Below are 20,208 nucleotides of genomic sequence, written 5' to 3' on the forward strand. Positions count from 1 at the left end.
CGATGAGCGAAAGAAACGTGCATTCTCGTCTTACCTAATCCGTGATTTTGGTTAGCCATTTTTGGCTTTTTCATTAAGACACTTGTATTCCACCTATGTTTTCCAACATTGTTTCTACTCCATGGTTTTCAAAAATACAATCTGGGATGGCAGGCCAAACCTGTGAAATCCATGCCTTCAATCATCTTTACTATTTTCCCTTTTAATTAACTAAAATAACATGACTTAATATGATAGCTTATTTTATTTAGACACTCTTTAAAAAAGTTAAGCCAAATCAAATTTCATTTATTAAATTTACATGCTTTAAGCTTGTTTCTCGTGGTTCAAAATAACTCGTTTTGGTATTAACGTTTGCCTTCGTTATCACGTTAATCTCTATGGATACACTCTAAGGCTTGTTTTGTTGTAACGCGTTATGGCATGTCATGACACGTTATTTTGTAAAACGTGGGTTTTTTTTCCTTTTTTTAGACATATGAACATAAGTGATAATTATGTATGTCACTTTAAATAAACATTAAAAGGAATATAAAAACGAAAACCCTAGATGGATGAATCCGTACTCTTATTCTCGTATACGGTGAGTGGAACATGAATTCTTTAAAGATTGAAAAAATAGTGAGTTGAGATTCAAAAGATTTATCTCGATTTTACACTCTTGATAACATTTTCTTATAAGCTTGATACATTTGATATAAATGGTTTTTTTTTAAATATGAATTTACATTGTTATAACGGGATTATTCAAACACTAACACACACAATTATATATATATATATACACACACACATATATGTATATATATGCTGCCATAGAACACGTCTTGAAAGGTGTCGTGGTCTCGTCATAACTCGTAGGGCTTGAGTTTTAACCTTGCCGCCACGTCAAGCCTCACGTCATTCGGAACCTTGTTTCTCATTGGCGATTAGTTTGATTCCCCTAATAATTACCATATATTTTTGGACCGTTAATTTCAGACCCTATAGAATTAAAAGTTGGTTTGAACAACATGTTTTACAAAAGGGTCCATTTGGTTTGTATGATTGGTTTTTAGGGGCTCGGATTTCATGGAGGAATTTGGATTTGGAGAGATCTAGATTGGAATGGATTGGAATCCTTTTATAAGTTTGGTTTGTAAGATTTGAAAAGGATTTGAATTTCATTCGTTTATAAAATCATGTCTGGTTTGTAAGATTTGGATTGGGATTTAATTTAAATTAATTTTTTTGTAATTATTTGTTTGTTTATAAAGAACTTGTTTTTATTGGTAAATTACCTTTTTGTAAACGATTTTTTGAAAACTATATACCGGCGGATGAGAGTGTCCCCAATAATCCGTCAGTAATACCAAAATCATGTTTTTCAAAATTAAAAATAAATAAATAAATAATTTTGATTGATTAAAATTACCAACGGGTTGTTGACAGAATTTAATTAAAAATAATAATTAATTGAGTTCCGTATAAATTAACAAGTAAATTCCTTGAAAATAATTATTAATGAGGGATGTTTCTGTAGTTTTTTTTAACGGATATGGTATTTGCTCTAACTTTTTCAGTTAAGTTTCCGTTAATGAAGTCATTTTTGTTTATTCATCGTCCTCTTTTCTCAACTTTAATTTTTTGAGTAAATTATAGATTTGGTCTATGTGGTTTGGTGGTTTTATGAAAATGGTCCCTGAACTTCATTTATTACAGATTATGACTTGTCGGAAGTCGTTTTGTAATGAATTGGTCCCTTCTTCTAATAGACATTCAGTTCTTCTGCTAATCTTGAGGGCGTTTTCATCATTTTCTTTGTCTTTACTTGATGGACCAATTTCATAAAGCCTAACAAACTATAGGGACCAAATCCATAATTAAATCAAAAAAATAAAAATATTAATTTTCTATACTTTGAGTTTATTAAGGTAATTAATTATACTTATATATATATATATATATATAAAATACTTTTAATTTATTTTAATATATAACATGTATTACATACGTATATACATGCACATTCATATACACACGTGTATGTATATATATAGACACACACATAGTGAATTTCAACTCTTCAGAAGAAACCATCTCCATCAATCATTAAATTGATTTAACGGGTGTAATTAAGTGGACGTTTATAACGATATGTTTTAAATTAAGAAAAATCTCACCACCCTTATTTTTCATTAAAAAATGAAATATAAATAACAATCGAGCGGAATAAATTACACTATACTGGTTTATTTTTCATCCTTTTTTTAGTAATTTTCATTTTTCTTTTATTTACTGAACTCGGCTCTCTCTCTCTCTCTCGACACAAAATAAACAAAAAATCAGAAAACCACGAAAAGTCGGTTGGAAAAAAATATATTCATATGGATGTCAATTTAGTGAGAAATATGATCGTTTTGGTGTAATTTATTTCGCTCAATTTTTGTTTATATTTTGATTACAAAATAGGTGGGGGAGAGGTTTCTTTAATTTAAAATATATTGTTGTAAACGTCCATTTAATTATATCCGTTGAATTAATTAATGTAATGATTGATATATATTATTTACTATTGAACCTCACTATATATGTGTGTATGTATGTGTGTGCACCGGTTAATGCCAAATTATAACATTTTTATATAGTTATTAGTTTATTAATTATATGCATTAAAAAGTATATTTTTATATGTTATGTAATTATAATTTTTTTATATTAATTAGTTTTATTAAATTACTTAACCTTATACTTTTATGTCTTGTTATTTAATATATCGTTGAGTATTTAATTTTAAAGCTTTTTATATTTTTCAACTAATTAAAAATATATTATCTAAGTTATGTTTTTTGAGCTAAGATTTTATGGAAGTAATATTTCAGAAAAGATAAAATATTCACCTAAATGTTTACCCGGTAAACGCTTACCGTGAAGAGTCAACATTATAATTTATTTTATCGGATAAGATTGTAGTACATCAAAACGTATATTATGCAACAATTTACATAGATAAGCGTTTACCTGGATAAGAGTCATCATTATCACTTACCGGATAAGACTCTCCATTCTTATTATCGCTCTTACCGGGTAAGATTCTTGCCCCTTGCCATGTTCATCCAGTAAGAAAAATTGTCCAGTAAGTACTTACCGGGTAAGCATTTAGTAAACGACCCTTACGTTTCAAATTTTATTTAATTACTCTACTAATTATATTTTAGAAATAGATATTTGTGCCACAAATTTTTATTGGTTAAATGGAGGGACCAAATCTTAAAAATGAAAGTTGAGAGGTGGACCAAATTTGTTATAAAAATGAAAAATAGTTTGAGGGACCAAATCTATTATAATAATGTAAATTAGTTTGAGGAATCAAATATGTTACAAAATAAAAGTAGTTTGAGGAATCAAATATGTTATTGAAAATTAAAGTTGAGGAAAGATGATGATAAATGGACAAAAATGTCCCCTCACTAACGAAAATCTAACTGAATGAGTTAGAGTAAGGACTATATCCGTTATAAAATGAAATAAACCAAATTTGTATTTAATTTTTTTTCTTAATTACGAACTTTGATTTCCAATTTTAAGAAATTTAGATCCTCTTATGAATTTGATGTCTATTCTTCTCCTTTATTTTATTCTTGGGAATTTCTCTTTTATTTTGCCACGTGTCTAGCATCCACTGTCCACGATGTAAAGTTTGCCACTACTCAAAATTCATCATTTGAAACTTACAATATGAACCCTCAACTTTTATAATTAATTTAACACCCCTTACGGTATTCAAGTTAACATTTAAGGGTTACTTTTTGAATTATCATTTAGAGTAACAAGAATATCCATATAGTTGAGAGCAAGCAATTATTTAGTGCATCATAAACTTATTACAATAATAATGAGATTAAAGTAAAATTATGAAAGTGAAGTGTCGATCAACTCCAATAATGGAGGCATCGACCTAATGATCTAGTGGTCATTTATCAAATATTTATCCTGTAAACGGTTACGGTAAAATTCAACATTGTCACTTACTTACTAGATAAGATTTTAATCCATCAAAGCGGCATTGTATGCAATAATTTACCAGATAAACATTAATCATGGTAAGAGTCATCGCACTCATTTACTAGGTAAGACTTTTGATCATTATCTCGTTCTTACCAAGTAAGATTATTGAATTATGTATATTTAAAATATTTAAAAGTTAAATACAATAATAAAATTTTTATAAAATCGCAATTCTATATTCTCTCTCCTCATTCTTCTCTTTAGATAAGGAAAAAAAATTAATTAACGGATTGTTGAAATATCCTCTCTCTTCCAAATATGGATAGAGTTTTATTTCCTTTTTAGATTTTCTATTTTTTGAGATTTTGTTAAAACAAAAAATTCCTCTAAAATATTCATTCTATATGCTTTACCTTGAGTTGTACAAACTTATAGGTATATTTGTATGTATAGCTATTTATACTCAGAGATACACAAGACTCGGACTTTTTTGGACCTGAATCTGGATCTTTTAAGCAGTTTTTGATAAAGCTCGAGTCAAGCCAAACTTTTGTTAAAAGAGTGCCCGATCAACTGTGTCAGGTCGGGCTCCCCAAAATTTCAGTCAGGCTTTGAGGCCTAATCCGGAGTGGGTGTCAGGCTCGCTAGGTCTAAAGCTTCTCTGGACCACTTTTGAGCCTGGCAAGGACCGGATGATTGGACTTTTTTGTACATCTTTATTTATACCCATCATTGTATTTTTACTCGAGGATTGTTTACTAAACATTTACCCAGCAAACACTTTGCAAGTTACTTTAACTTATCGGATGAACATGACAAAGATTGTTAATCTTACTCGGTAAGAGTAATGACAAAGAATGAGAGTCTTACTGGTAAACGCTTTTACCGAAAAAATTGTTACATACGATATCATTTTAATGTACTAAAATCTTATCTGGTAAGCTAAGTTAAAATATTGACTCTTACGGCTAAGCGCTTACGGGTAAATGACCCATAAATATAATTTGTAAAGGACTGATATGCAATTTGGTAAACTTGAAGGGGTATTAATGAAACTTTAGATTTGTCGAGGCGACTTTTCCGATTTGTATGGACCGCTTGCAGAAAAAGGTTTTCGTCTTTCTCCCATTGCCCCCATCAACCTGTTCACCTCCACATCATCCGCACTCGTTATATATCCCTTACCAACTCCACTCACCACAGTGGAGATTCACTGGTCGATTCGATCACTACAAAATCAATCATGGGGAACGTCGGTGAATCGGAAAAGTATTTACTCAATCGCCACAAGGAGCACCACTTCACCGCCGGTGAAATTGTCCGTGACATCATCATTGGCGTCTCCGATGGCCTTACCGTTCCTTTCGCTCTTGCAGCTGGGCTTTCTGGTGCTAATGCTTCGTCTTCCATCATCCTTACCGCCGGCATAGCTGAGGTCGCTGCTGGCGCTATCTCTATGGGACTCGGCGGGTAAACCAACTTTCTTCCATTCCGTTTGATCTAAGGTTTAATTGGTTAATTTCATGAGCAAATATTCCAAAAACGTCACTCGACTATGAGCATCTTTTCGTTATGATAATGTTATCACTAAATGGATGTCATCATCATCGACATCTGGTTTCGAATTTGATATAGAATCAAAATTGTAATTACTGAATTACACCATAGCAAATTGCATGTAGGTTTTGTCGGATCATAGAATTCTGCTTCTGAGTCAAACCTAATATTTTCGATCCTCAATATTTGATATGGATTCAATTCACGACGGAATCAGCACCAACATCTTCTTATTTGCAGTATTTGTATTCTGATTTTATGCACTTATCGAACTTGAATGAACAATACCACTTTTGGAATTTGGGAGGCAGTCCATTTGATTTACAAGTCAAAAGAGTGTACCCTTTTTGATCACTTAAAAGTATGTTCTCTCTGGTGTGTCTAATGAAATGGGCTTCTAATGAGTAGGTATTTGGCTGCAAAAAGTGAGGCTGATCATTACACTAGAGAGCTAAGAAGGGAACAAGAAGAAATTGATACCATACCTGATACAGGTTAATTCTTAATCTCATTCAAACTTTAAATACATACCCAGAAAAACACACATTGATTTATGGTGATTGTATGGTATATATAAACTGTAGAGGCGGCTGAAGTGGCGGAGATACTGGCGGACTACGGGGTGGAGCCACATGAGTATTTGCCTGTGGTGAATTCTCTGAGAAAGAACCCAAAAGCATGGCTTGATTTCATGATGAAGTAAGTGTTACTACTTTTGATCCAAGTAATATTCTCTCTAAAATTTTATATATTTTTGAGTTAGAAGACTACCTTTAGGTGCATACATATCCATGACCCATGATTACTATAAAAATTAGGCTTTGAACTTTGATTCTAATCAGGCCAAACTCTTGGTAAGATTAGATTCTTGAAATGAAGTAATCAACTCTCTGAGGGTCGGTTTGCCACTCACTCATTTTTTTGATTGCAAGCAGACAGAATCTTGAAATGCTAAACATGAAGTAATCAGTGTAAATTAGATATCGATATGCTAAATATCATTTGTCTTTTTATGTCTTTCTTAAGTTGTTTTGTCTTCATTAGTTAAGGGAAAGTTTATGCATGTGGCATCTTGCAAACCAGAAGCAATCTGCCATTCAATTATAAACTATCCTGGAATGACTACATCCCACAAGCTGCTAGAAATTTGTCTGATAGTCATTCTAGCCATTTGTTTCTTTGAGATAAAGTCGAATAAAGTGGTGAATTTTTAACCATGGTAATTGATTTTCAATGCATGTTAACCATTTTTTAAGAAAAAATGCGAAGAGGGGGTAAAAGAACATTATAGTTTGTACGAATGAGTACTTTTATCGAAAATGCTCGTTCTTGCGAACGATGGTGTTGTTATGCATTCCCATAATCGGTGATTTATTTGCAATAAAATCCAAATTCAGTGATTTGAAAAGACAGCTAAAAGGGCTAGTTCAACTGACAAATAAAAGCTAGGGCTTGGGGATCTCCCATAGGTCTCTAGTTCGAGTCTCCTTAGGGCCACTGAAGATTTTCCTAACCGTTATCTTCAGAGCCCCATTGATTATTCGCACTGAGGGCAAGTTGACCCGGACACCAGACACCCACAATTAAAAAGACAACTAGTAGAAAATCTTGATTGACATTGTGGGTTTGTGGTCTCTAATCTTTATTTATTTGTGATCCAGATTTGAACTTGGACTTGAAAAGCCTGATCCAAGAAGAGCACTTCAGAGCGCCCTAACGATAGCGATCTCATATGTTTTGGGTGGACTGGTCCCCCTTCTTCCTTACATGTTCATCCCAGTTGCCGAGAAAGCTGTGGTGGCCTCCATTATCGTCACCATATTCGCCCTGCTCATCTTTGGGTTCGCCAAAGGTTACTTCACTGGTAACAAACCGGTGTGGAGCGCCCTACAAACGGCCCTAATTGGAGCCATAGCATCTGCAGCCGCTTTTGGAATGGCGAAGACCGTGCAATTGTAGTCGCTTCGTTATTGTTTTTTATGTTTTATTTCAAGTTTTAATGTTACCTCTAGACTTTGATGTTGAAAGGGGGAATGGCTTGTTATGATTGACTGGGAGATTGATTCTTGTGGGGCTTGGAAGTTTGCCTTTTTATCTTGTTTTGGTGCTTGTTGGATTCCAACCCCATGCGCAATAGTAACAGCCAGGGACATTGAATTTTGGGTTATAAAAGACAAAACTTCTTTCTGGATTGATCTCAAACAAGGTTTTAAATGGACGGGGCGGATTCTGTTAGAAATCTAAAATTAATTAGGAATATGGACGTGTTGTTCATCATGAATGTTATGACATATTCATAAATGTGTGATTCATGATGAATGATACTTTCATATTCGTCGTAAATATGTTATTAATGATTCGATATTTACCCTTTTCATAAATGTGTGATTCGTGATGAATGACACTTTCATATTCGTCGTGAATGTGTTATTCATGATCCGATATTTACCCTGAAAAGGACATGTGACGTGCTGTGAGCGGTTCAGAGTTCCTAATCACTTTTGGATTCATAGTATAGACAATTGTATAAATACACATATATTTTCATTATTATAAAACCAAACAATTTCTTTTATTTTTATTATTATTAATTACTGTTTAATACCTCTAAAAAAAACACTCCCTTACAAGAATCACGCAAGGAGGGTCATGGCTTGTCATTAGTTTAACGTTGGAATCGAACCCTACGTCACGGCAAGTCTTTTAGGTTGCGCTTGGTAAGAGAAAATTTATGGTTCCATTTTTGAGGTGAACATATGGGACAAAAACTGGAAATGAGAAAATTTATGGTTCCATTTTTGAGGTAAACATATGGGACAAAAGGCTGGAGTTGGATGAGACAAAACTTCACTGATTTCAAATAATGAGGATGACATATAAACCTATGATTTTTGGCCTCTAATAGTACTGCCCAATTTGAACATCTAGTCGTCACATGTCAAGTGTTCAACGACCCGTCATTGTGAGTCATGGACGTTTGTGAACAATTTAACGCCTATTTTTAGTCAATAAGATCATGTATCAAAAAGAAACAATCGTAAATCTTCTTAACCAATTTTCTTTTTAGTCATTTTATAGTCGAATATTTATTTTAGTCAGGGTTTGCGTATGTATTTATTTTACGCATTTATATAAACTCAATTTTTAGATGAAAAAAAAATCCTTATGCAGATTTGCATAAGGATCCACATTTGCGTTAAAAAAATATTTTTTAATAGGTTTTATGTAAATGCGCAAGACATTTGTGTAAATTATGGCTAAAATGAAATTTGGTTTTAAAAATGACTAAAAAATGAATTTGATCGGAAAGATTGACTATTTTGGTCAATTTCTCAAAAATAAGTTATTATAACATTATCATGATGGATATCCACTTATAGGCAAATAATTATATATGAGAATTGTGAGAAGAGATTTGGACCTTGATCATCTTTAATTTCATACTCACCCAAGAATCGCGTCTGATATGAGGATTAATCCGGTGCATCTCATTCTAATGTGCATCCAAGGGTGGAGATTTTTTCTTACATTTCTCACCGGAACCCAACCCCTAGTTATATTCACGGATTGTTCGTGAAGTTTTATTCTTCAATTTTCTTAAGCATAAAATACCAAATTTGTTTGGTGTTTTATAGACTTCATTTCACATTACAAAAGATCACTTAGGTTTACAACTGTGTAAATATTCTGACAATTATATGATATAAAACAATTAGTCAGGGCGGACCCAGTTTACTAGATACAGTGACACATGCATCTCTACGTTCCTTCATCATAAGTTAAAAAATTAAGCTCGTAAAAGATGCAATCGTATTATAAAGTTAGATGTCACCAGTATATTTTGAAATTACAATAATGATACAAATTTGTCTTGGCAGAGTTTGTTTGGACAACTTTTCTCCCATCCCAAACGTGGGTTCAAATCTTGTTCCAATCATTTTCTTAGTTTTTAGTTGTTAATTTTCGATTTATTATGTTTCTGAAAAGAAATTGCGATAAAAGAGTCAAACAAAAGATCTCACATACAAAAAATAATGAACTAATTAATAGACCGATGATGATTTTTTTGAAATGATTTTGTAAATAGAAAAATGAAAAACATAATCTGGACGGGATATGAATAATTGAGGGATGAAATTCAAAAAAAATTGAAAGATTTTTTATTTGTTTGTTTATGCCACGTAATCGAAATGATGTGTCATTCACGTTTCACGTAAACAAAGACATGACATAGAAACTTGTTAGCATTTGTCATGTCATCTCAACTCACATCAAAAAGTTTCACATTGCTATGACGAATAAAAAAAATCAAAGTATAATGCATTAGTTAAAATAATTTGAAAATATATTGTTATAATAAATAAAAATGAAAGTACAATACTATGACTTTTTTTTTTGTGAAAGTAAGTTTTATGTTATGTATTTATGCAGTGGGTGGACATGACAACAACAATAGTGGCATGATGTTTAGTGGTAGGTTAGGGTTGGGTGAGTGGCGGTTGTGAAGACGACAATAGTGGTGTGGGGGATTAGGTTAGGGGTTGGGGGGGAAGGACGGTGGGGATGGATGGCAGTTGTGACGACGATAGTGGTGGGATGATGGTCGGGTGGCTAAGAGTGGGTGGGTATGATGATGACAATAGTGGCATGGTGGTTGGGGATGGGGTAGGGGTAGGGGTAGGGTGGTTGGCAGCTGTGACAACGATAATAATGGTTGGTGGGGGTTAGATTAGGGGCGTGACCGTAACGATAGTAGCATGGTCATTGCAGGGATGTGCAGTGAGTGATTGCGGGTTAGGTGGGTGTGATGACAACATTGGTGGGATTGTGGTTAGTGGTGGAGTTAGGGGTAGGGTGGATGGTGGTGCCAGTAGTAGTATAGGGTTAAAGGCCATGAAGAACAATAATAACATGGTTGTGGTGGATGGTAATGGAATTCAATTCCTTCCATTGTGTCAAAGAATGATTAATTCATTAATTTCTGGAATTCAATAGAATTTGAAGGATTCCATTCATTTCAAGAAATGAACTAGAATTTGGTAAAAAGAATTTTTCATTCTAATTCCATCAAATTCCTTCGAATTATACGAACCAAATGGCCCCTAAATATTAAATTATAAGAACGAAAAAAGTAATGAATTATAAATCATATGAATGAAAATTGTAATTTCAATACTTTAAGAATGAAAATTGAAATTTCAGTATTTTAAGAACGAAAATAGAAATTTTTAACAAATTATAAATACTAAAAACATAATTAACACTTCAATTATAAATAGATTACTATGTAAAAACATTATTTTTTGTTATGTAATTAAATTAATACTAAAAAATATTATTCTTTGTAATAATTTCTATAAAAAAATTATAGTCATCTTTTTTTAAATATTTTTTTCTTAAAAAACGTTACTTTTATCTAATAATTGTTTTTAAGAAAAAAAATGCTCTTTCTTGTTTTTTTTTAATAATGATCATTTTTTTGTCTTATTTGATGTTATAATACGGTTTTATGTGTTTTTGAGAAAATAATAATATTTTTATTTTTGGATAAAATATAAATATGAAGAAATCATAAAAAATAAAAAAAATACTGATATTAGTATCAGACTAACTATTTAAAATTTCTTCTTTTTTTGTGTATTTCTTTAATTCATTTTTTTATTTTTGATTTAATAATATAGTTTTTTATAAAAATAATAATTAAGTATTTTGTTCGAACTCAATGATTATCCTAATTACATTTTAGTTTTTTTATATTTAAAATAAAATGTTTATCCTCAATTTGATTATGTTTATCTGAAATTAGTTACACGGATTCAAACATGAAACTTTAATAAGTTGTACTTACGCATAATTTAGCTGTAGTCTTGAAATTTAAGTAATATGCATCAATAAACATTATTTCATGCATAAAACATGGTTTTTAAGAGATTGAGTAAAATGCTTTACAATATAGTACATATAATTATTTATTAAAATATAACCTTTTTTATATTACTAAACTACATATTAAATTTAATATAATAATAATGTTATTGGATAATTACGTATTATATAAAAGTTATTTAGCAATCATCTAGATAGATTAAAAACAAAGGAAACCTTGACTTGAAAATCGTTTTCCAACCTATTTGATACGTGAGGCAAATAAACCATGATATTTAACCTTTTTGGGTTAAAATGATGCAAATAAACAATTTTTAAAAATTCGATGATTTATTTATTAAAAAATATATGTAATGATGGATTTTTTTTATAAATAACTGTGACTTTGTGAGTTGCATGATATTAATTATTTTATTTTATTTTTATTCACAATTTTTTAATTACATTATTTTCAAAATATTAAAATAACAAGAAATTTGAAAAACTACTTTTTGTGTTACATTTTTTAAGTCATTTTATAAGTATTTCGTTCATTTTCAAGATCATTATATTTTTAGCGCCGCTCTCGATATTAATATCAAATTAACTATTTAATATTTCTCATTTTTTGTGTAATTTTTTAATTCAAATTTTTATTATAATTTAATTTAGGTTTAATAACGAAGTAATTTATATTTGATTCAATAATGTAATTTTTATAAATATAATAATTAATTATTTTGTTGGAACTCAAAATTATCCTAATTATATTTTAGTTTTTTTTATATTTCAAGATAAGATGTTTATCATGTATTTGATTATGTTTATCTGCAATTAGTTATACGAATTCAGATATGGAGCTTTAATAAGTTGTACTTACGCACAATCTACTTGTAATCTTGAGTTTTAAGTAATATACATTAATAAATCTATACTATATTATAAAGCATTTGACAAAAACTCTTAAAAATAATTTTTTATGCGTAAAGTACTGTTTATTGATGCATATTACTTAAAATTCAAGATTACAAGTTGATTGTGCGTAAGTACAACTTATTAAAGCTTCATGTTTGAATTTGTATAACTAACTGCAGATAAACATAATCAAATACATGATAAACATCATTTTAAATATAAAAAATCTAAAATATAATTATGATAATCATTGAGTTCTAACAGAATACTTAATTATTATCTTAAAAAATTATTTTATTAAAAAAATAAATTAGTTTGTTTTTAAAATTCAATTAAATTATAATAAAAAATCGAATTAAATAAATTACACAAGAAAGAGAACTTTTTAAATAATTAATTTGATACTAATATCGCTTATTTTTATCAAAATTTTATGATATCTTCACATTTATATTTCATTCAAAAATAAAAATATTTTATTTTTCTCAAAACCACATAAAATTGCATTATAACATTGATAGATCCAAAATATAAAACGAAACATTAAAATCAAGATATATCTCAATGCATTGCGAGAGTACCCTTCTATTTATTTCAAACAAGCAATCCCAATTTCCCCTTATATGTCTGGTTTTCGGTTTCCCCTGGCTTCCCGCCAATAAATCTTCCCCAACAATCTACTTTCTTCTCGCGTCCCCCTGATTATTTTTGTACAGGAAATATAATTTGGAAGCAATGGAGGAAGCTGAACCAGAGAAACACCTATGAATGGTAATAGGATCATCAACTCAGAGGAAACCCTTTCCTAATCCCACAAACCTCATTCCTCATCCCCGCCCTCATCAATCGAAGAAAACCACATCCTCCGCCGTTTCCGCCATATGCTATTTGATGTATGTTGAGAATTCAACATATAAAACACTCGTTTTATGTTTTATTAGTTAAATTAGTTTCCTTTTATTCTCACTTTGAGTCATTTTTATTAATTTTTTTATACCTTTGTTTTTATGGAGCTAAATATTGTGGTTAACTTGTGGATACTCAAGGAAGAAGCTAATGGAGATTTTTTGTTAAATAGCAGGATGCTACAGCATTGGAGCAGCGGCGATCTGATACATACGCAGCTTTTTGGAGAATTTATTGATTAAGCTGCTGTCTTTTTGTGATTTGTGGAAGACAGCTGTAGAAGCTAATTTTTTGTTTAAAATTTGTGGTTAAACTCTTGTTAGGAGTAATGTACTTTCTAGTTGCTTTAATTGTACTTTGTAACTTGTTTTAGAAAGCTTAGCCCTTGAGGTTTGTACTTTTGTCTTTTAGTGACTCATTGGTGTATAAAAGAAGGAATTGGGTTTCACTTTTGCATACACACTAACATCATCTAGCTTTAAAAATCAGCCCTCCAAGGGTGATTTGTAGTAACTTTTGAAGAAAAGCAAGTTCTTAATTTTTAGCTTTTTATCTTTAATTTCTCGTCTTTTAATTTCCGCTCTTTATTTTACGTTCATTTACGTTTATTGTCATTTACATTCCGTTATTTAATTTTCGCAATTTACTTTCTCGTCATTTACTTTCCCGCCATTTATTTTCCGTTATTTACATTTATGTCTTTACTTTCCGTCATTTATTTTACTTATCATTTACTTCCCGTCATGAGTAGCTAAGCTTTTATAGCTTGGGTGTGAGACGGAAAGGTGAGATTTTCAAACCAAAAGAAAGTAGCTAAGTGTTTTCATGAATGACGTTTCATTGTTTCATTCGAGTTTTTATAAAAACCAAACACACTTCTTGACGGGTTGATCATTTTGAAAGTGTTAAAGTGTCATGGACTTAAAGATAAGTCATTGAATGCACGTCAACTTGAATGATATAAGAGGTAGACTTGAGAAAGTTGCCAACAAGGAGACTTGTCATTTATATCTTTCAAACTTAACTCCCGACGGGTTGGTCACTCTTCGAAAGTGTCAAAGTGCGATAGATTCAGAGATGAACTATCTAGAACACACGCCAACTCGAATGATATGGGAATCGACTCGAGAGAGTGATTTTTAACAAAGAGATTTGTTCGTCCATATATTTTGAAGACATGATCTTGTCACTATCTCTGGTCTGGACACCACATAGAGATATGATTGGAAAGCTATAATATAGTGCAATGGTGAAGTTCGAGAGGAATACCTTCAAAATAGATGGTGGAACTAAGTTTTGAAACACTGTTTGCTGTAGCATTCCTATAGCATTGGCTACTGGAAATTGTGTTTGGGTCTCACCACAAGTCTTACACCCTTGCTATCTTTTTATATTCTGTAATCTGTTTTAAATCACCTTAACAATCAAATTGAAGTTTTCAAAAATCGTCATCTGAAATCATCTCTTTCATTGGACTCTCATTTAACTTTGGCTACAATCTCCGTGGACGATAATCCGATACTTGTACTACTTTATTACTTGAAAAGACGACATTGAGCCGTATTGTATACTTGCTTTGTGGCCCAATTTCATTAGTCTAAAGGTGTGAGATATACCCAACCACTATTCCACGATCGGATCCACCCAAAATCGTTATCGTGTGCAACCCCGAGGGACCAACATACTCTTCCGACCACGGACTCCCACTTCTGATAGTTTCTAGTAATACTTCATACATAAAAAATGGTTTTTAAGAGTTTTTATCAAATAGTTTATAATATAATATAGAAGTATAAATAAATTTATCCATGTTTGTTTTTAAAAGTGTAATTTTTTCTTTCCTTAATTAATATTGATTTTTATTTACAATTTTATTTTATTTTTTATTTAAAGTTTATCTCAAATATCACATTGCTCTAACTGTTGAGTTAAGCAGGTCATTTATTTTCACAAAAAAAAAAAAAACAATCAGGACTCATTCCATTGGTGGATTATAATTTACATATATGATATTACGAGTCCGTGAAAAAGGTTTGGTTAAGATATATCAAATTGCTTTGTATTATGTATCAAGTAAAACGATAATGTTTTTTAATAGTATATTTTATCTATTTCAAAATAATTGTCCACAGTAGTTTCATTTTTTTTAATTCAACCATACACATGTTTTTATTTATTTATTTAATGGTAGTTTTAAATCAAACAAAAGATAATACGAATAAAATAAAAATAATACGAATAAACTTTAAATAATTAAAAGTTAATAGATTAAAAAAATAAATAATAAATTAGAAGTAATATATAATAAATATTATTATAACATAAATATAATAATAGACCCTAAATAAGAGTAATAAAAAGAATAACGAAAATAAAAATAAATTTGATTTAATATGGAAGAGATTGGTGTGGATACTGTGTGTAAAAAATCATCCGATCCAATTAGGACCGACCGATTATAATATGATGTTTAATTGTAATTGGATCGGATTAGATACAAAATTTCAACATCTAAATTGGGTCTGTTGTTTTTGGATGATAGTTCAAAATCCAATAAAACCGAACCAATCTAATCCAATGACAATCTAATTACCATCCAATTACCCATCTGATTATCATCCAATTACCATCCTATTATTTACTATATGTAATTATTAACAGTTTACGATATTGTTTTTTAGTTGTAGAATTTTTTAATAAGTTAAAAAATATATGAATAATTAGTTGGAACGGTTTATTAATTGGTTGAAAATTATATCAAACTATTGAATTAATCTAATCCGATCCAATGGATAACCAATACTAAAATCCAATGAATGGAACCGATCAATTCAATTATCCATTATATTGGATTCGATCGGATGTCAAATATTAATTGTATTAGATGAAAAATTGGATCTTATCAATTTCACCTAAATCAATAGGATTTCAACCAATGAAAACATCATATGTGAGTTTGATGCCAAAGGTGCCGGCCTGGCCCAGGACCATTTAAGACCAGTTTGGGACAGGCAGTCCGAGACTGATCACACTTGTTGTCGAAACAGAAGGCCTGACTCGGGACCGACCCGACTTTTCAAAAATATTATTGTTTTATTGTCGACACTCAACAGCCATATGACCATTTTTTTCTTCTCATTTACCCTCTATTCACTATATATAAGTCATATAGTTTATGAGGAAAGATATCAACTCGAAAACGTTCACAATTCTTGTTATAATTCGTGATTTCGACTCTTATTATTGCAAAAAAAAACGTATTTTTAATTGTATTTAATTGACCAAATTACATATTTTTCAGTATATTGGACTAACTTTTTTTTATTCATTTAAAAAACTTCAAAAAGAAAATGTAAAAGATCGATTTAAAAAAAAAAATACATGACCGATTTAGACCTGGTTCTTATAACCGATTATAAAGTACCTTAACTGGGGATTGGGTTTTGTTCAGAACCGAAACCGAAACCAGCTACACTTTAACCGGTTACATAAATAGTATTTAAGAACGAGATCAATTTGAACTCATCCCGATCCAAGACTGATTTTTGATCATCTCTTTATTAGGGTAAGTGGATGTGCAAAGAGTCCAACCCCCCATAAAAATGTTGCTTTCCCATTCAATTTTCTATTTCTAAGCCCAACCCAGCCCTGTCCAGCCCAGCGGAGTTCGGCAGAAAGCCCTTCCAAACCCTAAAAACCCTTGGAGAATCAAACATCAGTTTAGGGTTTTGCTCTATAAAGTGCGCGTTGCTCCTCTCTTCAGTCATATCTTCGATCAAACATCAATTTTGCGTCCGCAATCTCCACCGCGTCATCGATCTTCATCAGGTTATGCAGCTTCCTCTGTTTTCTTAAACTGTTTTTGTGCATCTCTAATGATGATTCAAACATAATAACTTTCGTTCTTCTGATAATAACCGTGCTGAAAGCATTTTGGAGACCTGAACTGAAGAGATGCGCATTACATTTCAAGTTGTTTTCGTACTTTTTACTAATTTCAGTTCGATATATTTTTCCATTTTTTGTTCTTGAATGCCTCTGAGGATGATTCAAATAAAACTTTCGTTCTTCCGAGGATAACATCCATGCGGAAACAATTATTGGAGACCTGAACTGAAGAGGCCAAGAGTTCAATTCGATTTTCTGATGTTCAAAATTCAATTCCATATTATTCAAGTTTATCTCGACGATTTAACCAAAAATTGGGGCGAGATCGTTTCATATTCGCAAATCTCAAATCGTTAAATCGTTGAAGATCAATCCCCTTGACCTTTTTCAATGGTTGAACCTGTACTTTGTTATGAAGTTAAGGATCCCATGGGAAGAAGCTCTACTGGGGACTTGTCATATCCTATCGCCTTGGGGAGTGGAGTCTCTGCAATTACCTCTTGGGATTGGCCATGAGAAGAACATTTTTAATAAATTCACCAAAAAAAACTCAAACTTCGATTGCAACTATCAAATTACCACCCCTTTGGGGGGTGAAATAAATTGTTTTGTACGAATATTAGATTACAGTTGCTTATACTTATTTATTTGGGGTTATGTATGCAGTAACTTATGCGGTTGTGCAATCATATTTGAAATGAAACCAATTTGGCATAATAGATGACATCTGCTGTTCTTCTGTTAAAGACATTTTGACTTATTGATTACCATTAACGTATTCAATTGTAAAAACAACATGTTTATACCATGGTGGAGTACTAGATTGTTTATTTTGTGTCGAGCAAGTAATTGTTCAAGTTCACCATTATTATAGTTCATCATCTCAACTTTCAAGTCTTGTAGTTCACTTCGTTATTCAATTGGTGCATTAATATCATGTTTATCTTCTATGATCATATTAAGCGTAATGATGCATCACATTCGATAAATCATGTAATATTTCATTCCTTCCTAACTGTGCGGTTTTGTTACTATTGCAAATCTTGATTGGAATTTGTCAAATGCATGTTCTATGTTTTTTTACATGCTTTTTGTTTTTTGCAAAATATTGTTTTTTAGGACATCTCTATTGTGAATAGATTAAACAAAAGTGACTTATTTTGGATATAGCCAAATAATAACTCATATTATATAATTTTTCTTTGATGACAGATGCCTGAGATAGATGTTGGTTTATCCTCGTTGAATATTCACGACGAAAAAGATAGTACTTTAACTCAAAGACCAATTGGAGTGAAAAAGGCAAAATCAAGGCGTCGATCTAGTAATAAGTTAGAGACTTTAATCAAGGCTAATAAAAAATTGAACAAATGTATAGTCAAGTACAATGAAGTTATGATGAGAAGGAAAGAAATTCAAGCTCAAAAAAATGCATTAGATATAAGATTGGCGGAAGATAAAATTATGTGCACTGATCTAAATTCTATTATTGATCCTGTGTATTATGAGTTCATAAAAAACGAAAAAATTCGAATAGCGAGGAAGAGAATAGAACCTCATGTTCATACGTATGGACAAGGATTAGAATATGAAGGATTTCAATATCGAGCATCTCAAGATCAATAATTTGGAGGAGTATATGACCAAGTCGAAGGATCTCAGCATGTAGCAGGAAACTTTAAATTTTTTGTTGAATGTGTATTTTTCATTTTATGAATCTGTTTCATATTAATTATTTACATGTATAAATTTGGTTTATTATATGAATCTGTTTCATATTATTAAATTGTATTAATCTATCCTTTTTATTGTATGCAACTATTTATATTTAAAAATAATTGATTTACACTTTTCATATAAATGATTTTTTATATTTTCGTTTTCATATTTAAAAATATTTAAATCATTTCTAATATTATATTTCAAAAAATAATTGATTTACACTTTCCATATAAACGATTTATATATTTATGTTTTCATATTTAAAAATGATTACATCATTTCCAATATAAACCGGTATACAGTAAAATGACAATTATATTTTTATTTATTAAAATTAAAGAATAAAAAATGAAAATTTTCTATTGGTCGAGAGTGGTTTACATAGCTTTCACGAATCAGTTGGTTTACATATGTTTTTTGAAATTGTAAATTTAAAAAATTAATTTTTATCATGATTAATCGTAACCATTTATTGTAATAATCAATGGTCAAGATTATGTTGATTACTCAATTTATTTTAATTAGTTTAATATTTCAATTTATTTTAATTATTTTAATATATGTATTTATATATACACACATACACAGACCAAATCAGGTGGCCTTTTCCGGCACCCACCACCATTCTGGTGAGCTCCTCCGGTCATCTTGTTTAACCAAGACGCCGTCTTCGATGATCGATCATTAAATACCCACCTGTGAGCATTACTGACAGCTAGCCCGATCTTGTCCCTGTGACCCCCTCACCACCTATCTCCCTTCTCCTGTCCCCGCCACAGTTAGTATCACAGTGGTACTACAATTGGTATCAAAATGGTCTCAATGGTTACTTGGTGTGTTTTGGGTATCAATATATGTATCGTGGTGTATTTTGAGTATCACATGGTGTTCGTCGGAGGCCGGAGGTAAAAGAGAGAGAGAGGTGAGATAAAAAAAATTAAAATACCTAAAATGTTCAATCATAATTTTAAGTCAAATTACCAAAAATATTAGTTTCTTAAGTTTTCAATTAATTTGTGACTGAGATTGAATCTCACAGTTATCACAAACTAATAAGTTAAAAAAAACATTTTATTTATTCAAATAACACAAGTTAAAAAATATATGTGTTATTAATAATATACTAGAAGAGTACTCGCGCAATGCAGCGAGATACATCGTGTTTTTAATATTTCATTTTATTCTTTATCTCAGTCGATCTTATAATATGACTTTATGTGATTTTGAGAAAGCAATGATGTTTTTATTTTTGAATAAAATATATGTTTGACGATATCATAAAAATTTGACAAAAATATATCGATATTAGTATCAAATTAACTATTTGAAATTCCTCATTTTTTGTGTAATTTTTTAATCCAATTTTTT

General features: G+C 30.8%; 1 protein-coding gene, 1 long non-coding RNA gene and 2 other non-coding genes across 4 annotated transcripts; all 4 read left to right on the plus strand.

Moving 5' to 3' along the window:
• Nucleotides 1-5,155: 5,155 nt before the first annotated feature.
• Nucleotides 5,156-7,666, plus strand: LOC112523086 (vacuolar iron transporter 1). The gene is made up of 4 exons (XM_025132527.1): nucleotides 5,156-5,457; nucleotides 5,953-6,038; nucleotides 6,129-6,243; nucleotides 7,206-7,666. The coding sequence occupies exons 1-4, from the start codon at nucleotides 5,231-5,233 to the stop codon at nucleotides 7,501-7,503; spliced, it is 726 nt and encodes a 241-aa protein (XP_024988295.1). The 5' UTR covers nucleotides 5,156-5,230; the 3' UTR covers nucleotides 7,504-7,666.
• A 9,266-nt stretch (nucleotides 7,667-16,932) lies between these two features.
• On the plus strand, nucleotides 16,933-18,720 carry LOC112523436. Its single transcript, XR_003070264.1, has 2 exons — nucleotides 16,933-17,058; nucleotides 18,331-18,720. It is a non-coding gene; the product is annotated as an uncharacterized LOC112523436 (long non-coding RNA).
• LOC112524028 lies at nucleotides 17,099-17,186 on the plus strand. Its single transcript, XR_003070353.1, has one exon. It is a non-coding gene; the product is annotated as a small nucleolar RNA Z159/U59 (small nucleolar RNA).
• On the plus strand, nucleotides 17,265-17,353 carry LOC112524027. The gene has a single exon (XR_003070352.1). It is a non-coding gene; the product is annotated as a small nucleolar RNA Z159/U59 (small nucleolar RNA).
• Nucleotides 18,721-20,208: the final 1,488 nt, after the last annotated feature.

Source organism: Cynara cardunculus (genome assembly GCF_001531365.2).
Source record: "Cynara cardunculus var. scolymus isolate 2C chromosome LG 12, CcrdV1, whole genome shotgun sequence".
NCBI lineage: Eukaryota > Viridiplantae > Streptophyta > Magnoliopsida > Asterales > Asteraceae > Cynara > Cynara cardunculus.